The 23,062-nt window shown below is 39.0% G+C and overlaps 1 protein-coding gene across 1 annotated transcript in view; it reads right to left on the reverse strand.

Annotated features, from left to right (window-relative positions):
* The window catches only part of ITGA9 (integrin subunit alpha 9), an 838,607-nt gene that overhangs the window by 301,571 nt on the left and 513,974 nt on the right, over positions 1-23,062 (reverse strand). The window contains exon 17 of the mRNA XM_053714443.1: positions 1,163-1,239. Within this exon, the coding sequence (XP_053570418.1) occupies positions 1,163-1,239 (77 nt within the window). The remainder of the gene's footprint in view (positions 1-1,162; positions 1,240-23,062) is intronic.

Consider the following 23,062-nt stretch of genomic DNA (forward strand, 5'->3'; position numbering starts at 1 on the left):
ACAAATTTGCAGATTACAGAATTTTCTTTTTGGCTCTCTAAGGATTGCGGGGCAAGCAATAGGTGTTTCATGCCCTTATAACAGCAGATTTTAGGAAGGAAATGCCACAAGCCTCAAACTGTGCAAAATGTAATTGAAAACACTTTAACACTAGACCAAGGTCACCCAAATTATGGCCCAGAGCCAAGGGCTTTTGTGAGGCCCTCAGAATCACTGAGCAGAAAACACTGTATAGCAGCATAGGTGTCTTTTTATATCAATAGCAAAGTTATCACAATCACATGAGGCTATCATAAATCCAAATGACTTTCTGGCTTTGCAAGAGATTTTTTGCCTCAGAGTTGTGAAGCGCATGAAAAACAAGTGAAAAACTACAGGCAATAGGCATTTCACAGGCTTTTGCAGGGATCTACAAATACCCTTAATGGAAGCAAAATATTGTAGCTACATAATTCATTGAATACAAATATTGCCTAATATGTATAAATGTAGTTATTTCTCAATTAACCAGTTATATTAGTCGATGATATGTGATCAAATAATAATTTTGTCTCATTTTAATTAACTTTAAAATTATAATTGGTAAAACTCCAGACACTTAATGGGAATCAAATGTAGACATTTAGATGATGTCAATAGAAACAGGTCCAATGACACCACACTATTATCAGGAAGGGAGTGCCCGCTTTTTTCTATATAATAGAATGTACAAATGTACTTTTGTGTTGAAGTTTTTTAGTTAGTTTAGTTAGTAAAATTGTGATTTCAACTTTATTTTTTAAGTTTTGATTTAAAAACTACAAACAACAACAACAACAAAAAAACAATTTAGTAAGCTGAGCATTTAATAAGAAAAGAGTCTTGTAAAGAACAAAGAAAATGGGACTCAAAACAGGCCAGCATTTGTTTCCCAAAGGCCAAGGCATAGAATTTGAAAACATTTTTTTTTTCTTATTGACTGGAATACATATTGACATGTTTTTAATTAAAAAAAAAACTCAAAAAGTCACATTTTTAAGTAATTCATGTTGATTGGAATAAAGTAGAAACAGAAACAGTAATATTGTTCCTTTTTTTGCTATCAGTTTTCACTATTTGATTTCTGTAAATTTCACAAACACTGGAATTCTGGGAAGTAACGGGATGAGTACTTTTTACATACCTGGACAGCAGAAGTTGTCCCTTCAAATTCAAGTCAGCGGCACAGTCATCGGATCTACAATTCCTTTCAAAATATGTCTAAAAAAAAAGAAAATGTATCACTAATCCATAGTAGAATAAATAACTAACAAGTGCATAATAAAAATACAATGCAACAACACTTTTGAACTTCAAATAAGCACTACACCTTTTTCTGATAAATTTATTTTCTTCCTCCTTAGCCGGCCCACTGTATCATGTGACAGCCATCAGCCAATCACAAACTAGTATACGTTTACGCTGTAAAATGCCTAAGAAAGTGTGTATGGAAAAAGACTGCAAAAATTTATACCGGAAGTAAATTGGAAAGTCTCTTAAAATTGTATATTTTATCTGAATCATGAAAGTTTTATTTTGACTTTAGTGTCCCTTTAAATATATTTGTGTACTTAGGTTTTACAAACAATACACAGTATTGTCATACAGTATGAACCAATAAAACATGTAAGGTATTAAATTATTAAAAACGGATATCTAAATCCCTTTCCTTTAGAGAATACATAAAAAAAAAAAAAATATAGTAAAATAAAAAGTAAAAATAAAATGCATATAATCAGTGAATCATCTACATCAGTGGTGCCCTAGCTTTACTGAGACTGGGTAAACCTTTTTAATTAAAAGGGACAGTAAGGTCAAAAATAAACTTAAAGGGACCAATTTTGACGTAGAATATCTTTAAAAAGCTCATTAGAAACAAAAAAAAATCACATGAGCATCTCTGTGTAAAAAGTAAATATATTTTATCTAAAATTTTACTCAATAGCCACTTCCCATTGTGAAGGGATTTCTAGAGCGTACATCGGGCACGTGCAGACACATTGACTTTATTTCCCTCCTCTGCTTAACCCCTTAAGGACAAGGCCATTTTTCAATTTCTTTCCCTTAAGACCAGGGCTATTTTTACATTTCTGCGGTGTTTGTGTTTAGCTGTAATTTCCCTCTTACTCATTTACTTTACCCACACATATTATATACCATTTCTCGCCATTAAATGGACTTTCTAAAGATACCATTATTTTCATCATATCTTCTAATATACTATAAAAAAATTTATAAAATATGAGGAAAAAATGGAAAAAAACACACTTTTTCTAACTTTGACCCCCAAAATCTGTTACACATCTACAACCACCAAAAAACACCCATGCTAAATAGTTTCTAAATTTTGTCCTGAGTTTAGAAATACCCAATGTTTACATGTTCTTTGCTTTTTTTGCAAGTTATAGGGCAATAAGTACAAGTAGCACTTTGCTATTTCCAAACCATTTTTTTTTTCAATATTAGCGCTAGTTACATTATAACACTGATATCTGTCAGGAATCCCTGAATGTCCCTTGACATGTATACATTTTTTTTAGAAGACATCCCAAAGTATTTATCTAGGCCCATTTTGGTATATTTCATGCCACCATTTCACCGCCAAATGAGATCAAATAAAAAGAATTGTTCACTTTTTCACAAATTTTTTCACAAACTTTAGGTTTCTCACTGAAATTATTTGCAAACAACTTGTGCAATTTTGGCATAAATGGTTGTAAACGCTTCTCTGGGATCCCCTTTGTTCAGAAATAGCAGACATATATGGCTTTGGTGTTGCTTTTTGGTAATTAGAAGGCCGCTAAATGCCACTGCGCATCAGAAGTGTATTATGCCCAGCAGTGAAGGGGTTAATTAGGGAGCATGTAGGGAGCTTCTAGGGTTAATTTTAGCTTTAGTGTAGTGTAGTAGACAACCCCAAGTATTGATCTAGGCCCATCTTGGTATATTTCATGCCACCATTTCACCGCCAAATGCGATCAAATGAAAAAAAGTTACATTTTTCACAATTTTAGGTTTCTCACTGAAATTATTTACAAACAGCTTGTGCAATTATGGCACAAATGGTTGTAAAAGCTTCTCTGGGATCCCCTTTGTTCAGAAATAGCAGACATATATGGCTTTGGCGTTGCTTTTTGGTAATTAGAAGACAGCTAAATACCGCTGTGTATTATGTCTAGCAGTGAAGGGGTTAATTAGGTAGCTTGTAGGGGAGCTTCAGGGTTAATTTTAGCTTTAATGTAGACATCAGCCTCCCACCTGACACATCACACCCCCTGATCCCTCCCAAACAGCTCTCTTCCCTCCCCCACCCCACAATTGTCCCCGCCATCTTAAGTACTCGCAGAAAGTCTGCCAGTACTAAAACAAAAGGTATTTTTTTTTAAAAATAAATACATTTTCTTTTAGCATATTTACATATGCTGATGTGTAGGATCCCCCCTTAGGCCCCAACCTCCCTGATCCCCCCCAAACAGCTCTCAAACCCTCCCCCTCTACCTTAATAGCCATCTTGGGTACTGGCAGCTGTCTGCCAGTACCTAGTTTACTAAAAAAAACATAATTTATGCTTACCTGATAAATTTATTTCTCTTGTGATGTATCGAGTCCACGGATTCATCCTTACTTGTGGGATATTCTCCTCCCCTACAGGAAGTGGCAAAGAGAGCCCCCACAGCAGAGCTGCCTATATAGCTCCCCCCTTAGCTCCACCCCCCAGTCATTCGACCGAAGGTTAGGAAGAAAAAGGAGAAACCATAGGGTGCAGTGGTGACTGAAAGTTTAAAAATAAAAATATATATGCCTGTCTTAAAAAACAGGGCGAGTCGTGGACTCGATACATCACAAGACAAATAAATTTATCAGGTAAGCATAAATTATGTCTTCTCTTGTAAGATGTATCGAGTCCACGGATTCATCCTTACTTGTGGGATACCAATACCAAAGCTTTAGGACACGGATGAAGGGAGGGACAAGACAGGGACCCTAAACGGAAGGCACCACTGCTTGTAGAACCTTTCTCCCAAAAATAGCCTCAGAAGAAGCAAAAGTATTGAATTTGTAAAATTTGGAAAAAGTATAAAGCGAAGACCAAGTCGCCACCTTACAAATCTGTTCAACAGAAGCCTCATTTTTAAAAGCCCATGTGGAAGCCACAGCTCTAGTAGAATGAGCAGTAATCCTTTCAGGAGGCTGCCGTCCAGCAGTCTCATAGGCCAAACGGATGATGCTTTTCAGCCAAAAGGAAAGAGAGGTAGCCGTAGCCCTTTGACCTCTCCGTTTACCAGAATAAACAACAAACAAAGAAGATGTTTGACGGAAATCTTTAGTTGCTTGTAAGTAGAATTTTAAAGCATGAACCACATCAAGATTGTGCAACAGACGTTCCTTCTTAGATGAAGGATTTGGACACAAAGAAGGAACCACAATCTCTTGATTGATATTCCTATTAGAAACAACCTTAGGAAGAAACCCAGGTTTGGTACGCAAAACCACCTTATCTGCATGGAAAACTAGGTAAGGTGAGTCACACTGTAAAGCAGATAGTTCAGAAACTCTTCGAGCCGAAGAGATAGCTACTAAAAACAAAACTTTCCAAGATAGAAGCTTAATATCTATGGAATGCATAGGTTCAAATGGAACCCCTTGAAGAACGTTAAAAACTAAGTTAAGGCTCCATGGCGGAGCAACAGGTTTAAATACAGGCTTGATTCTGACGAAAGCCTGACCAAATGCTTTAACGTCTAGGACATCTGCCAGACGTTTGTGAAGTAGAATAGACAAAGCAGATATTTGACCCTTAAGAGAACTAGCAGATAATCCCTTCTCCAAACCCTCTTGGAGAAAAGACAATATTCTAGGAATCCTAATCTTACTCCACGAGTAATCTTTGGATTCACACCAATAAAGATATTTGCGCCAAATCTTATGATAAATCTTCCTGGACACAGGCTTTCTAGCCTGAATCAGGGTATCAATGACCGATTCAGAGAAACCACGCTTTGATAAAATCATGTGTTCAGTCTCCAAGCAGTCAGACGCAGAGAAATTAGATTTGGATGCATGAACGGGCCTTGAATTAGAATTTCCCGCCTCACTGGCAGAGTCCATGGTGGAACCAAGGACATGTCCACTAGGTCTGCATACCAAGTCCTGCGTGGCCACGCAGGAGCTATCAGAATTACCGAAGCTCTCTCCTGCTTGATTCTGGCAACCAGACATGGGAGGAGAGAAAACGGTGGAAATACATAAGCCAGATTGAAGGACCAAGGCACTGCTAGAGCATCTATCAGTACTGCCTTGGAATCCCGGGACCTGGACCCGTAATGAGGAAGTTTGGCATTCTGATGAGACGCCATCAGATCCAATTCTGGTGTGCCCCATAGCTGAATCAGCTGGGCGAATACCTCCGGATGGAGTTCCCACTCCCCCGGATGAAGAGTCTGATGACTTAGAAAATCCGCCTCCCAGTTCTCTACTCCTGGGATGTGGATTGCAGAGAGATGGCAAGAGTGATCCTCTGCCCACCGGATTATTTTGGTTACCTCCATCATCACTAGAGAACTCCTTGTTCCTCCCTGATGATTGATATAAGCTACAGCCGTGATGTTGTCCGACTGAAACCTGATGAATTTGGCCACAGTAAGCTGAGGCCACGCCTGAAGCGCATTGAAATCGCTCTCAGTTCTAAAATGTTTATCGGGAGGAGAACTTCCTCCCGAGACCATAAGCCCTGTGCTTTCAGGGAGTTCCAGACTGCACCCCAGCCTAGCAGGCTGGCATCTGTCGTTACTATGAGCCACTCTGGCCTGCGGAAGCACATTCCCTGAGACAGGTGGTCCTGAGACAACCACCAGAGAAGAGAATCTCTGGTCTCCTGGTCCAGATGCAGTTGAGGAGATAAGTCTGCATAATCCCCATTCCACTGTTTGAGCATGCATAGTTGCAGTGGTCTGAGGTGTAGACGGGCAAAAGGAACTATGTCCATTGCCGCTACCATGAGTCAGATTACCTCCATACACTGAGCCACTGATGGCCGAGGAATGGAATGAAGAACTCGGCAAGTGGATAAAAGTTTTAACTTTCTGACCTCCGTCAGAAAAATTCTCATTTCTACCGAGTCTATCAGAGTCCCTAGGAAGGAAACTCTTGTAAGAGGGAAGAGAGAACTCTTTTTATGTTCACCTTCCACCCGTGAGATGTAAGAAAAGCCAACACGATGTCTGTGTGAGACTTGGCTAGCTGGAAAGTCGATGCCTGAATTAAGATGTTGTCTAGATAAGGCGCCACTGCTATGCCCCGTGGTCATAGAACCGCCAGAAGGGACCCTAGCACTTTTGTGAAAATTCTGGGAGCCGTGGCCAACCCGAAAGGAAGGGCCACAAACTGGTAATGCCTGTTTAGAAAGGCGAATCTGAGGAATTGATGATGATCTCTGTGAATAGGGATGTGTAGATACGCATCCTTTAAGTCCACGGTAGTCATATATTGACCCTCCTGGATCAGAGGTAGAATAGTCCGAATAGTCTCCATCTTGAATGATGGAACCTTGAGGAATTTGTTTAGAATTTTGAGATCCAAAATTGGTCTGAAGGTTCCCTCTTTCTTGGGAACCACAAACAGGTTTGAATAAAACCCTAGCCCCTGTTCCTCCTTCGGGACTGGGCAAATCACCCTTATGGTATGTAGATCTTCTACACAGCCTAAGAACGCCTCTCTCTTTGTCTGGTTTACAGACAATCGAGAAATGTGAAATCTCCCTCTTGGAAGGGACCCCTTGAATTCCAGAAGATATCCCTGGGACACAATCTCTAAAGCCCAGGGATCCTGAACATCTCTCGCCCAAGCCTGAGCGAAGAGAGAGAGTCTGCCCCCTACTAGACCAGTCCCGGATCGGGGGCTACCCCTTTATGCTGTCTTAGAGGCAGCTGCAGGCTTCTTGGCCTGTTTACCCTTGTTCCAAGCCTGGTTAGGTCTCCAGACAGACTTGGATTGGGCAAAATTCCGCTCTTGCTTTGTAGCAGAGGAGGCTGAAGCGGGACCACTCCTAAAGTTCTGAAAGGAACGAAAATTATTTTGTTTGGCCCTCATCTTATTTGATCTATCCTGAGGGAGGGCATGACCTTTCCCTCCAGTGATGTCTGAAATAATCTCCTTCAGTTCAGGCCCGAATAGGGTCTTACCTTTGAAAGAAATGTTCAAAAGTTTAGATTTAGATGACACATTAGCAGACCAGAACTTAAGTCATAACGCCCTGCGTGCTAAAATGGCAAAACCTGAATTCTTTGCAGCTAATTTAGCCAGTTGGAATGCGGCATCTGTAATAAAAGAATTATCCAACTTAAGAGCCTTAATTCTGTCCATAATTTCCTCTAATGGAGTCTCCATTTGAAGAGCCTCCTCTAGAGCTTCAAACCAGAAAGCAGCTGCAGTCGTTACAGGAACAATGCACGCAATAGGTTGGAGAGAAAAACTTTGATGAACAAAAATTTTCTTCAAGAGACCCTCTAATTTTTTATCCATAGGATCTTTGAAAGCACAACTGTCTTTGATAGGTATAGTTGTACGCTTAGACAGAGTAGAAATAGCTCCCTCCACCTTAGGAACTGTCTGCCATGAGTCCCTTATGGTGTCAGATATGGGAAACATTTTCTTAAACACAGGAGGGGGAGAGAACGGAATACCTGGTCTATCCCACTCCTTAGCAATAATATTCACAATCCTCTTAGGGACTGGAAAAACATCAGTGTAAACAGGAACCTCCAAGTATCTATCCATTTTACACAATTTCTCTGGGACCACTATAGGGTCACAATCATCTAGAGTTGCTAATACCTCCCTAAGCAATAAGCGGAGGTGTTCAAGCTTAAATTTAAAGGCCGTCATATCAGAATCTGTCTGAGGAAGCGTCTTTCCTGAATCAGAAATTTCTCCCTCAGATAACAAATCCCTCGCCCCTTCAGAGCATTGTGAGGGTATATCAGAAACGGCTACTAAAGCGTGAGACAGCTCAGCATTTTTCCTTAGCCCAGAGCTGTCCCGCTTTCCTTGTAAACCAGGCAGTTTGGATAAAACCTCAGTGAGGGTTGTATTCATAACTGTGGCCATGTCTTGTAAAGTAAATGAATGTGACGCACTAGAGGTACTTGGCTTCACTTGTGCGGGCGTTACTGGTTGTGACACTTGGGGAGAGCTAGATGGCGAACTCTCATTTACTTCTGACTGAGAATCATCTATTACTCTATTTTTAAGTGCTAATATATGTTCTTTATAATTTATAGACATATCAGTACACATTCTAAGAGGGGGTTCCACAATGGCTTCCAAACATATTGAACAAGGAGTTTCCTTGGTATCAGACATGTTAAACAGGCTAGTAATGAAACAAGCAAGCTTGGAAAACACTGAAATCAAAGTAAAAAATACTTAGAAATAAAATGGTACTGTGCCTTTAAGAGAAAAAAAGTTGCACAAGTTCTGCAAAACAGTGTAAAAAAGCAGTAAACTTAACTAAATTTTTACAGTAGTATCTTACAGCCTTAGTAACTTTTCACAACTATGCAAATAAACAATTAACCCCTAAATGGCAACTGGATTGGAAAAACGACAAAACCGGTAAAAAAAAGACTTTCAGCACCTTGCCACAGCTCTGCTGTGGTGCCTACCTGCCCTTCAGAACGATTTGTGGGGGAAAAAACCTCCTTTACAGCCCTCAAACACAGCAGGAGCAGTTGGATGACTCTTAAGAAAAAGAAATTGCGCAACTGAGGAGCGAAAATACGCCCCTCCCACCTCACACGATGTTTTGAGGCCTATTAGAAAAACACCTGAGTGTCTCTAAATTAACTATGTGGGTTAAAAAACCCTAACACAAGCCACAATGACCCCTTTAGTCCCTTCAAAAAATGTTATAAATGCCAAACAAAAAACGTTTTTTTCTAACAGTGTCACCAGTAACAAAAGAGCCCTTTAAGTAAGCTGAAATTCCTATTCCAAGTGTCTGAAAACAGCTTACCCTTTCCACATGGGGATATTGCCAGCCTTTTCTAGAATAAACACAGTCGTCTAGATTTAAAGTTCTGCGTTAGCCGTCAAAACCAGTGTTAAGGGGTCCTAACGCTGGTTTTGGCCGCCCGCTGGTATTTAGAGTCAGTCAGGACTTTCCAGCCGCGACTTTTCCATACCGCAGATCCCCTTATACCAATTGCGTATCCTATCTTTTCAATGGGATCTTACTAAAGCCGGTATTTAGAGTCTTGGCTGAAGTGAGCGTTAGAACGACAAAACTCCAGCCGCAGAAAAAAGTCAGGAGTTAAGAGCTTTATGGGCTAACGCCGGTTTATAAAGCTCTTAACTACTGTGCTCTAAAGTACACTAACACCCATAAACTACCTATGTACCCCTAAACCGAGGTCTCCCCACATCGCCGCCACTCTAATAAATTTTTTTAACCCCTAATCTGCCGACCGCACACCGCTGCCACCTACATTAAACCTATGTACCCCTAATCTGCTGCCCCTAACATCACCGACACCTAAATAATATTTATTAACCCTAATCTGCCCCCTCCCCAAAGTCGCCGCTACCTTACCTACACTTATTAACCCCTAATCTGCCGACCGGACCTCGCCTCTACTCTAATAAATGTAGTAACCCCTAAAGCTAAGTCTAACCCTAAACCTAACACCCCCCCTAAGCTAAATATAATTTAAATCTAAAGAAATAAATTATTTCTTATTAAATAAATTAATCCTATTTAAAGCTAAATACTTACCTGTAAAATAAACCCTAATATAGCTACAATATAACGAATAATTATATTGTAGCTATTTTAGGATTTATATTTATTTTACAGGCAACTTTGTATTTATTTTAAGTAGATACAATAGCTATTAAATAGTTATTTACTATTTAATAGCTACCTAGTTAAAATAATTACAAAATTACCTGTAAAATAAATCCTAACCTAAGTTACAATTAAACCTAACACTACACTATCAAAAAATAAATAAACTAAACTACCTACAATTAAATCAACTAAACTAAATTCCAATAAAAAACAAACACTAAATTACAAAAAATAAAAAAAAGATTACAAGAATTTTAAACTAATTACACCTACTCTAAGCCCCCTAAAAAAATAACAAAGCCCCCCAAAATAAAAAAATGCCCTACCCTATTCTAAAATAAAAAGTTAACAGCTCTAATACCTTACCAGCCCTTAAAAGGGCTTTTTGCGGGGCATGCCCCAAAGAAATCAGCTCTTTTGCCTGTAAAAAAAACATACAATACCCCCCCCAACATTACAACCCACCACCCACATACCCCTAATCTAACCCACCCAAACCCCCCTTAAAAAACCTAACACTAAGCCCCTGAAGATCTCCCTACCTTGTATTCACCCAGCTGATCGGAACAGCCAATAGAATGCAAGCTCAATCTGATTGGCTGATTGAATCAGCCAATCGGATTGAACTTGAATCTGATTGGCTGATTCAATCAGCCAATCAGATTTTTCCTACCTTAATTCCGATTGGCTGATAGAATCCTATCAGTCAATCGGAATTCGAGGGACGCCATCTTGGATGACGTCATTTAAAGGAACCTTCATTCGGACTTAGGACGTCGTTAGAAGAGGATGGATCCGCGCCGGCTGCTTCAAGATGGACCCGCTCCGCTCCGGATGGAAGAAGATAGAAGATGCCGCCTGGATGAAGACTTTGGACCCTCTGGAGGACATCTTCATGCCGGATAGGATGAAGACTTCGGACCCTCTGGAGGACATCTTCTTGCCGGATAGGATGAAGACTTCGGACCCTCTTCTGGATGGATCGGTGATACCCGGCTGGGTGAATACAAGGTAGGAAGATCTTCAGGGGCTTAGTGTTAGGTTTTTTTTAAGGGGGGTTTGGGTTTGAGTAGGGGTATGTGGGTGGTGGGTTGTAATGTTGGGGGGGGTATTGTATGTTTTTTTTTACAGGCAAAAGAGCTGATTTCTTTGGGGCATGCCCTGCAAAAAGCCCTTTTAAGGGCTGGTAAGGTAATAGAGCTCTTAACTTTTTATTTTAGAATAGGGTAGGGCATTTTTTTATTTTGGGGGGCTTTGTTATTTTTTTAGGGGGCTTAGAGTAGGTGTAATTAGTTTAAAATTCTTGTAATATTTTTTTATTTTTTGTAATTTAGTGTTTGTTTGTTTTTGTAATTTAGTTTAGTTGATTTAATTGTAGGTAATTGTATGTAGTTTATTTAATTAATTTAATGATAGTGTAGTGTTAGGTTTAATTGTAACTTAGGTTAGGATTTATTTTACAGGTAATTTTGTAATTATTTTAACTAGGTAGCTATTATAGCTATTGTACCTAGCTAAAATAAATACAAAGTTGCCTGTAAAATAAATATAAATCCTAAAATAGCTACAATGTAATTATTATTTATATTGTAGCTATATTAGGGTTTATTTTACAGGTAAGTATTTAGCTTTAAATAGGATTAATTTATTTAATAAGAAATAATTTATTTCGTTAGATTTAAATTATATTTAACTTAGGGGGGTGTTAGGGTTAGACTTAGCTTTAGGGGTTAATACATTTATTAGAGTAGCGGCGAGGTCCGGTCGTCAGATTAGGGGTTAATAAATATAATATAGGGGTCAGCGGTGTTAGGGGCAGCAGATTAGGGGTTCATAGGGATAACGTAGGTTGCGGTGGTGTCCGGAGCGGAAGATTAGGGGTTAATAATAATATGCAGGGGTCAGCGATAGCGGGGGCGGCAGATTAGGGGTTAATAAGTGTAAGGTTAGGGGTGTTTAGACTCGGGGTTCATGTTAGGGTGTCAGGTGCAGACTTAGGAAGTGTTTCCCCATAGGAAATAATGGGGCTGCGTTAGGAGCTGAATGCTGCTTTTTTGCAGGTGTTAGTTTTTTTTTCAGCCCAAACTGACCCATTGTTTCCATGGGGAAATAGTGCACAAGCACGTTTTTCTAGCTGGCCGCTACCGTAAGCAACGCTGGTATTGAGAGTGGAAGTGGCGGTAAATTATGCTCTACGCTCCCTTTTGGAGCCTAACACAGCCCTTCAGAGAACTCTAAATACCAGCGTTATTTAAAAGGTGCGGGGGGAAAAAAACACGCGTAGCTAACGCACCCCTTTGGCCGCAAAACTCTAAATCTAGGTGAGTCTGTCTAGAAAAACATAGACTGAACATACCTCATATGCAGCTTAGCATGCAAACCGTTCTCTCAACTGAAGTTTTCCTGTACTCTTCAGCCTTTGTGAGAACAGCAGTGGATCTTAGTTACAAAGTGCTAAGATCATAATCCTCCTTGCAGAAATCTTCATCTCTTTTTCTGCCAAAGAGTAAATAGTACACACCAGCACCATTTAAAATAACAAACTTTTGCTTGAGAAATAAAAAACTAACATTTTTGTCACCACACTCGCTCTGCACTTCCTAGTTACTTAGAGTAGGCAAAGAGAATGACTGGGGGGTGGAGCTAAGGGGGGAGCTATATATTCAGCTCTGCTGTGGGTGCTCTCTTTGCCACTTCCTTTAGGGGAGGAGAATATCCCACAAGTAAGGATGAATCCATGGACTCGATACATCTTACAAGAGAAAATGTTTTTTTTTATTTTATTCATTTTTTCTGTAGTGTAGCTTCCCCCCCAAGACCAACCCCCACCCCCTCCCAGATCCCTTAAATGCTTTTTTTAAAAATAAATTTTACCCCACTTTTATTAAAAACATTTTCTGTAGTGTAGCCGCTTCCAACCCGAACACGCACCCGCCACCCGTGCGTGCGCGCGGCTATCCCGCCCACGATCCCGCCCCCTCCACATCATAGCTCACATCGATGGCCACCCACCCGTCTCCCACTGCAGCTCCCACCCACTAACGATACCGGCCATCGATGTCCGGTGCAGAGAGGGCCACAGAGTGGCTCTCTCTGCATCGGATGGCCAAGGGATGTTATTGCAGGATGCCTCGATATTGAGGCATCACTGCAATAACCGGAAAGCGGCTGGAAGCGATCAGGATCGCTTCCAGCCGCTTTAAACCCCTAATGTTGTACAGGGTACGTCGCTGGTCTTTAAAGACCAGGTTGTATGCAACGTACCCTATACGACATGCGTCCTTAAGGGGTTAAAGGGACAGGAAACCCCAAAAATGTATTTAATGATTTGGATATTACATAAAATTTTAAACAACTTTCCAATTTACTTCTATTATCAAATCTGCTTCATTCTCTTGTAATCCTTTTGCTAAAAGAACAGCATTGAACTACTGGTAGCAAGCTGAACACATCTAGTAAGCTGACCACAAGGGACAAATGTGCACAAGCACCAATCAGGAGCTAGATCCCACTAGTGTAAGATATGTGCGTATTCTATTTATACAAGGGATACCAAGAGAACGAAGCACATTTGCAAATAGAATTTAAAAGTGTCTTAAAATCACATGCTCTATCGGAATCATGCAAGTATCATTTTGACTTTCCTATCCCTTTAAGGAAGTTTACTATGAAATCTCGTGAGAATACAGTAAAGCAAAATGTGATCTCAGCAGTGATGAAGCTGATTGGCTGTTTATTTTCACCTTACAAATGATAGTAAAATAAGTATCTATGCAGTGTTAGCAACAATGTTTATAGCAATGCTATACATAGCTGCAAACACGGATACCAAGAGTACAAAGCAAATTTAAAAAACGGATGTAGATTGGAAAGTTGTTGAAAATTGCATACTCTATCTTCACTGTTCCTTTACATTTGTAAGTGTTATCTGCTTATGATGTGCTAAATATAAGAAAATAACACAAGCCTTGTGATGTACTGGTCAGCACTTAGAGATTTACTGGTAAATCTGATCTACTGGTAAATCTGATCTTCCTACACCTGATCAACAACTATTTACTACTAAAACAAATTTCAAATGACCAAAACAATACCTAAATACAGTGATCTAAAACCAGAAAATATTGAATACCCACACACAAGGCGTAAGTCAGCTGAGCAGCATTCAGTGTGTTGCTAGAGGTAGAAATTTGTTTAAGTATATTTTCAGGTTTTTGGTAATATGTATTAAAAATGTTGGATAAATCTCTTGAAAATGTACTTATGTCTCGCAAAAATGCCCCACTTTCTTGGTCTTTGTTATTTTTTCCTTACCATAATATTTATATTATTATTATGACATTTATAACAGCTAAATACTATGCAATCTGTTCATAAATAAATACTAACATTAAATTAATATACTTTCCTAAGGTTCTAAGACATAGTTTTTATGACTCCTTGGCTTTATCCAAAAATAACAAATTGCTTGCTGGTTTAAAGATTTATTAAGTGTAAAATTATTTAATAGGATTCTCTATAAGGAGTGTATTGAATATAAGGAGATCATTGATAAAAATAAATAAATGGCCTCTATTAGTAACTGTTTAGAGGCCTGCAATTTAATAGGAAGGAAACATTTTTTGGATAAGCAGTTTGGCAACCAATGTCAGGAAATTCAAATATACTGCAGGTAAAATAGAATATAACCATTTAAAATCATGGTGTATTTTAGAGCTGGTCAATAAGGCCTGGGCCTAGGGGTGTACATTTGAAATATGTTTCCTGTTCATATGTATTTCTCTTTTTGTGGCAGTTACTTCAGATTGTGTTTGGTCAGATGAATGGTTAGTAATAAATCAGAATGAGTAAAAAAGGTGGGAATTGCTAAAAGGCGTAACATACTTTTCAGTATGAGAAGGCAAGACACATACATACAGTATAGTACTCTTTAAAAAAGATATTTAAAAGTGTTATTTTAGAAAATCCATAATCAAGATGTCTAAATTCACAGGGTTCCTTATATTTCTGTTATAAAAAAAAGTTGCAGTCTTGGAAAGTGGGCTGAATATGGGGGGTCTTTAAAGTGTTCACAGTTATTGAAATTCTCTATGCATTTTTGAGTTTGCTGGTAAACTGGTGAGTTTGCTCTAAAATATACAATGCACATTTTAAACTAAAAGCAAAAGAAATGTATGTAAAACTAGAAGCAAATGCAAGGAAAAATATGCTGAAAAAGTGGAGTTTGATTTGTATGTGCTATCAAAAAGATGTTGCTATCAAAACCAGGGGCTCCCTGTTACTTTGATTCTCAGCTGTGAGATTCTGCATTACAGAGAGCTTCAATACATTCTATGAAAGCCAGCTCACAACTCACCAGTACATCCATGTTCAGAACCTTTTCTTTAGTAAGGACTGCAAATATGAAGGTGGGAGTTATATTTATCACCATGCTGAACTATTTTTAGACTATTGGGCCCTTTTTATCATTTTATGTTTTACTGCCCCTTTTTTAACTCTCTACCCAACAGCTCGTTTGTGTAAGAAACACAGAAAGGCAATACCACTTGCTTAACTAAATATTTTTTGTCAAATAACATATTTTGAACAAGGCTGTTGAGTATAAAATTATTTTAATTACAGATAGTTGCAATGTAAAAAAACAGTTTATATATAAATTGCTGTATGTGTAGGCTGTTGTGATTAAGACTTTTGTAATGATCTCATCTTCCAATAACTTGCTAGTGGATTGAGATTTGGCAGACATATTGGATTTTCCCAGAGAATTACACTAGCAAAGGCAGCTAAATAGCAACATTTTCCATTCTGAATCATCATGCTGAAACTATTATGCAAAACAATATAGAGAAAAATATTTATATGCTACAAATATTTGTACTGGTACAAAAGAGTATTGGTACATGGTTGGTTTTTTTTTATCTGGGTTACAAATAGAAAGATAGCAATGTATTTATCTGAGAGTGAATAAAGATATCCATCTATCTGTCTATCTATCTATGTTAGATTAGCTGATTTAATTTCCTATCATGTATAACAAATGGCAAATTACATTATTCAACACTTAATATTTACTTAATCCTTTATCCCTTGCTGCAACTATACAGTCTGCATTTTCCTTGACTTACACATTTTTAACAGACCGCTCCCTCAAATTTATATATATTATTCCTATTATCTAGATTGTAAGTTCCCACGGGAACAGGGCCATCAATTCCCCCTGTATTTGTCTGTAAAATGTTGTGTCTTATCGTATTGTTTCTCCACTGTACTGTTATCCTTGTACCCATGGGCAGCGCTGTGGAATCTGTTGGCGCTTTATAAATAAAGAATAATAATAATAATAATATTAATCTTCTGGAGTATTTTTTCAACATGTACATATTTTGTTCTAAATATACAGTATATTTGACATATAAAACACATTTTATTTTATGTACACATGACCCCACACCCTTTAGGCATCTATGACAGAGGAAAGAAGACTAGAGAACAACACGGGGCAGAGTAAAAAGGTACAGGTTGGCAAGTGTTGGTGGGAGAGCTAGCAGGCTTGTGGGACAACATGTAAAAAAGCTCATGCTATCCATCAACACTGGTTCAATGCTGGATCCATAACATACTTGTGTACAGCACTGAAGCCAGCAACTATGAGTGTATGTAAGAGTGTGTGTAGGTGAGAAAACAGGAGGGGGGGTAAATTGAAGAGTGCGTCCAGGTGGGCATGTGTGCGATTGTGCATGCAAGTGATTTAGTGAGAGTGCAGGTATGCAATGTTGAATAGATATGTACAGATTAATGCACAGCATGCCATTGTCAACTAGACTTGCATTTTGTTAAAATTAAGTGGGAACTTGTCTGTGCTTTCACTTCCTGTTATGAGCTGTGTCATGGTACCGTATTGCTCCCTCCCCACACAGATCACTATTTTCCTATGCTACCGAACTATTTTTAGCACATGGGTAGAGTCCCTCTACCTAGCAACCAGACATCATTGGCTGTAAAAGTACTAGCTATGCACAGCATAGTGCACACAGTGAAGAAATAAAGTTTTTTTTAACATTAGCAGAAATAAAGTGTAGGGACACAAAAAAAAAATCAAGCATTGGCTGCCTTCCTGCCCCTGATCAACTTGCTCTAGAAGATTATAATTCCTGCACAAAGTTACTTTGGCAACAAACTAGTCCCTGCAGTGAGTTGACAACTGAAACCTAACAACCCCCTAAGTTTATATTAAAATTACAATTTCCCTATCTTAAATTAAATTAAAACTTACCTGTCAAATTAAATAACCAATCAGGATGTGTGCATGTGACTAACAGATGAGCTGCAGTGCCAGGCATCTGATCTAATGTGTGCATGTGACTAACATATGAGCTGCAGGGCTCTCTAAATGATGAGCTTTATGACGAACAAAGTATTTGACAGGCATTTTCTATTGTATAAAGGGAAGTATTTAATGTTAAAAATATGTTCCTGCCAGACAAAATTGCTATGTATTTAACCCCTGCAAATTCCTTTAATCGTTTTTATTTGTAACTCATTTTGAGTATTCCCTTTAAAGGCAAAATTATAAAAGTACTAGATTGCACCTCTGGTAGAACAATTATAACAATAGCATTTGTATTGTTTTACATATTTAAACAGTATATACTAAAGTTCACTGTATGCCTAAAATAAATCCAACAGAAAAAGAAACACAGTTTATGGCGAACATCAACTAAGAAATAACGCCATACAAAAAAAATACCCCTGCTTATCTCTCGCTCCACTCTCCCCCTCCCCCTTTACCCCTCCATTACGCCGGTTATTCATTATTTGCAATAGCCAGTTCGAGGTAGACAGTGCCCCTAAAGGGTGCAATTAATTGCGCTTGTATTTCCTCTGGGAAACTCAAAATTATATTTTTACATTTGTAGAAAAAACGTTTAACTTGAGATTTTGAACTTACTGAGGTATCAATTTGTTCCAATATTAGTTGTTTTTTAAGTTTCTGAATGAATTCCCTCAGACTTGGGGTTTTGCTAGATTTCCAATATTTCGAGATCAAAAGTCTGCCCGTTATAATTATAATATTTAACTGGCGGATATTTTTGAACTTCTTCTTGACTGGCAAATAAAAAGACCTGTTTATCAGTTAATTGTATATTACTTTAATTTTATTAACCCAGTTATTTATTTATACCAGAATTTTTTGATTTTAGTACAATCCCAAAAACAGTGGTATAGATCTGCGTTTAAGGTCTTACATCTCTGACAGCGTGACTCTGTTTTGTCCCATCTGGCCTTCACCTGGGGTGTAATATATGTTTTATTTATAAATTTAGTATGAGTTTCTCTCTAAGAGGAAGAGATTGTCGCTCTATCTATGAGTTTAAAACTTTCCTGGATACACCTGTGTTTCTATGATAAAGGGGCTTTGACCCTGAAATATCTCTTTAAAGGGATAGGAAAGTCAAAATTAAACTTGCATGATTCAGATAGAGCATGTCATTTTAAGACACTTTTAAATTCACTTCTATTTTCAAATGTGCTTCATTCTCTTAGTATCCCTTGTTAAAAAATAATACGCACATATCATACACTAGTGGAAGCTGCTGCTAATTGGTGCGTGCACACATTTATCTCCTGTGATTGGCTAAATAGATATTTTCAGCTTCCTGTCAGTAGTGCAATGCTGTCCCTTCAGCAATGGATAACAAGAGAATGAAGAAAATTTGATAATAGAATTAAATTGGAAAGTTGTTTAAAATTGTATGTTCTATCTGAATCATAAAAGACAATTTTGGGGGTTTACTATCCCTTTAAAGTTTAGCTGGTTTGTCAAGAAGACCATTGAGTGCCAATTTCTTTACACGTGTAGTTATCTGGATATCTCCACATAATTAGCTACCTCCCAGTACCTCACAAATACAGTACATATAAATGTGCTGAGAGGACTCAGGAGATACGCCTATCTCCTGAGTCCTCTCAGCACATTTATATTTATCTGTGATAGTACTTTTAATGCCAGAGTATATGGATGCACAGATCCAACAAGTTTTAATAATTGTGTCAGTTCAACCTTTATTTAGTTAATTGTTTGGGGGATGATGTCCTCCATAGCTATTTAATTGTGTTTATTGGAACTAACATAATGGGACAACCGTTGCTGATTGCTCCATGACTGTACCTCTGTCATCTTCCTGTAATTGTTTTATTTGGGATATTTTGTGATTAGTGTGCTGCTTGGATTCTATCCATTTTGGATTTTTACGATTTTATTGTATCTGAATCATGAAACTTTCATTTTTACTTTTTTGCAGGTTAAATATAGAAGTGTAGTGCTGGTTAGGGCTGGACATTGCAAACAATTAATTACAATAGTCTTAAAAAACAAGGGCCTCGCTTCCATTGAGTCGTTAAAAATGGAGCCGTAAGCTACCGAAGCGGACGACAGCTAAAGGTAATTTACGGCTCCATTTTAGTACCAGGTTTCCATTGAAAAGATTAGCATGTTGCGCGCAGTCGCTCTTTTCGGCCGTACGTAAGTTTGCGTTGCCAACCGATGTCGGATTTGTCGAAAAGCGCGCCATAACAAGTGCATTGCCATGGTAACCCGACCTCTGTCTATAAGAATAACGGTTTGCGCCTGCGCTCTTTACCTGTGATCGCCTCTAGAGAGAAAGACACGGGAGCTAGTTGCGTTGGTAGGAGTTTTGGGTTTTTGAGAGTTGTTTGAGAGTTAGTGGAGAGTTTGATATTTGATTTCCATATATTCTTATTGTAGGCCTCATATAATATTAGGAACACACACACACACATCCATACATTAGTTAATTAACACACATTAGTTTATACACACAAATACACACACACACACATACACACTTTTATTTCATACAAACACATTCACATTTTTTTTTTCATTAACCCCCATATCCCCATCTTCCTTTATTACTCCTTTCATTAATCCCCTTATTCCACTTCCCATCCCCCCTTTGACTACCCTTCCCTTCCTCACTATATAACTTGTTTTTTTATATATACATTTTGCCCATCCTATTTTTTTTTTTTTAACATCCCATATTTTTGGTTTCATTTGACTATATAGCTCACCCCTTTCTTAATTTGCATCCCTTATTATTTTTCTATAATTTTGTTCTAATCCTCCTTAGTTTTTCCTTTTTCATTTACATCCCTTTGTTTATTTTCACCCCCACATTTTATTTTTATTTTGAGGGATATAGAATAGAGATAGTTAGGGTCTAGATAGGTTAGGTAGTTAGTTTTGGGGCTATTTAATATAGGGTTTAGTTAGGTGACTTAGTGTAGTTAGGTAAGCTAGGGACTTTAGTGTTAGGTTAGAGTTAGGGAGGAAGGAGAAAGGGATGGATAGGCCTAGTGGAGTTGGGAAGGGGGTGGCTAGGGGGAGGGCAGTGGTGAGGGTGGATAGAGGGAGGGGGAGGGGGGAAGTAGGGAGTAGTATGGGCAGGAATAGGGGCCGAGGTTTGGGTGGAGGATTTGTCCTTCCTCAAACCCTGGCAGAGGAGGGAAGGAGAGAGGGTGGAAGAGGAATGGAGGTGGGAGGAGTGAGGAGGAGTCAGCCTCAGCTAGGCACAAAAAGAAAAGGGAAAGTGGGGCAGACTGTGGCAACTGGGGGTGGGGCTGGTGGTAGCCTGTCACAGCCTGCAGGGACAGAGGAGGTAGAGAGGGCTGGTCCCCAGTCACAGGAGGGAGAGTCTGTGTCTGCTGGCCCTTCAGGTGTGAAGGGCAGGCTTAGAGAGGAGAGGTACTCTGAGGAGGAGAAGGAGGCTCTTGTTGAGGCATACTTGGAGAGGGCAGCTCAGCTGGAGAACCCTAACCTGAGGCCGGCTGTCCGGAATAAGCTGTGGGAGGAGATTCGAGTGGCAGTCAGCTGCTTAGGACGTAATCGTTCTATTGCCAGCATTAAACACCGCTATCATGACTGCAGGAGGGAAACCAAAGCTAAGCTGGCACAGCAGGCCAAATATGCACGTGGGACAGGTGGTGGTCCTAGCAAGAGGATACACCTAAGGTCATGGGAGGAGATGATGGCCAATGTCATCTCAGATGAATCTGTTTACGGATGTAAGGGGACAATGGACACATCAGTGCCAGCTGAAGAGGTCCATGAAGGTGAATATTAAATATCATATGTAATAAATGTTTTATTTCTAACAAATATATGTTAACATCAGAAATATATATCGGCTTTGTTTTTTAAAATATAAATGTAATCATACACATGTGTAATACAGAATATAGAATGTTTATATATTATATATGTTTAGTAATCAATTGTGTTCAAGCATCAGTGGAAAACATACCTAGGTAGGATTAGTACAAGTAATGTTTTACATGGTTCAAAGTCTAATTTGCACAGTAACTTAAAGTGATAGTAAACCCAATTTTTTTATTTCATGATTCAGATAGAGCAGCAATTTTAAGCAACTCTCTAATGTACTACTATTATAGATATTTCTTTGTTCTCTTGGTATCTTTTTCTGAAAAAGTAGGAATGTAAGCTATGGAGACTTTGCATTTTTTGTTCAGAACCCTGGCTAGCGCTCGTGATTGGTGGCTACATTTAGCCACCCAATAAGCAACAGCAACCCAGGTTCTGAAACAAATATTGTCTGGCTCTTAAGCTTTACATTCTTGCTTCTCAAATAAAGATACCAAGAGAAGGAAGAAAATATGATAATAGGAGTAAAATATTAAATGTTGACTAAATTTGCATGCTCTGTCTGAATCATGAAAGTTTAATTTGTACTTCATTGCCCCTTTAATGGCATCTTAACATAGTTGTAGTGGATATATTCATCCTGATTTCTGGAGTGGCTATCTGCTCAAACAAGCAAGGGTATAGATTTAAATTCTTTCTATCTATATCATATATATGGACTATGTGTAATACAAAGAGTCGCTTAGAGGCACAATCTTTAAATATACACCTCTGGTTAAATATGTTTAAGTTCATACAGAAATTATATATATATATATATATATATATATATATATATATATATATATATATATATATATATATATATATATATATATATATAAAACTATATCTATAAAATTGATTTTCAAATGTTAGATGTTTCATCAGATTAATTTATAATTACAATTTATTTTTCAGAATTGGAACATGAGTATGAGTCCTCAACAAGACCGGAGGCCAGTGATGTTCCGGAATTCAGTGAGGAGGAGGAGGGGGATGTTATTGAAGCTGGATACTCCTACCTCAGCATACTTGAAGGAGATGAGCAACAGCCACTGGCCTATGAGGTTGAAAATGTTCCTGGCCCATCCCCATATTCATCTGGGAGGACATATCATCAGATGCAGCCTCCACCACCACAGCATTATCAGATGCATCCTCCACCACAGCATTATCAGATGCATCCTCCAACGCAGCATTATCAGATGCATCCTCCAACGCAGCATTATCAGATGCATCCTCCAACGCAGCATTATCAGATGCATCCTCCAACGCAGCATTATCAGATGCATCCTCCACCACCACAGCATCGGCAGATGCCTCCTTCATCACCACAGCATCAGCAGATGCATCCTCCACCACCACAGCATCAGCAGATGCATCCTCCATCACCACAGCATCAGCAGATGCATCCTCCATCACCACAGCATCAGCAGATGCATCCTCCACCGCAGCATATGTACTATATGCCACCTCAACAACACATTCAGCACCCTCCCATGGCACAACAAATGCCGCCACCACTACCACCACCACAACAATCACCACCACCCCCCACCAATGTCTGTCCTCAATTGGATATTGAGCCACCCACACAGTCCCCAAGACTGAGTGACGACAACCTCACACAGAGCCAGGAATATGTGCCGGAGACACCTATACAGCCACAAGTGCCCCCCATGGAATCCAATATCCCCGCGCAGTCCCAGCAGGATGCTCTACTGAGGCTCATTCACAGGGAGCTTAGACTTACTAGGCTCCAGCAGCAGCAGGATTTCAGGAGGCTACAGAGCCAGATGGACATACATAATGCTGCACTCGTCCGCCTGGCAGAGGCAGTGGAGAGGGTTGCAGATAGGCCGCAAACTCCCTCCTCACTCGCATCCTCCGTTATCTCCCTGCAGGACCCTGAATCACATCTTTTAGCCTCCCAGCCAGCTGGTGTGCGTCGCCCAAGACGCCACACTTCC

Source organism: Bombina bombina, chromosome 5, assembly GCF_027579735.1.
Source record: "Bombina bombina isolate aBomBom1 chromosome 5, aBomBom1.pri, whole genome shotgun sequence".
Taxonomy (NCBI): domain Eukaryota; kingdom Metazoa; phylum Chordata; class Amphibia; order Anura; family Bombinatoridae; genus Bombina; species Bombina bombina.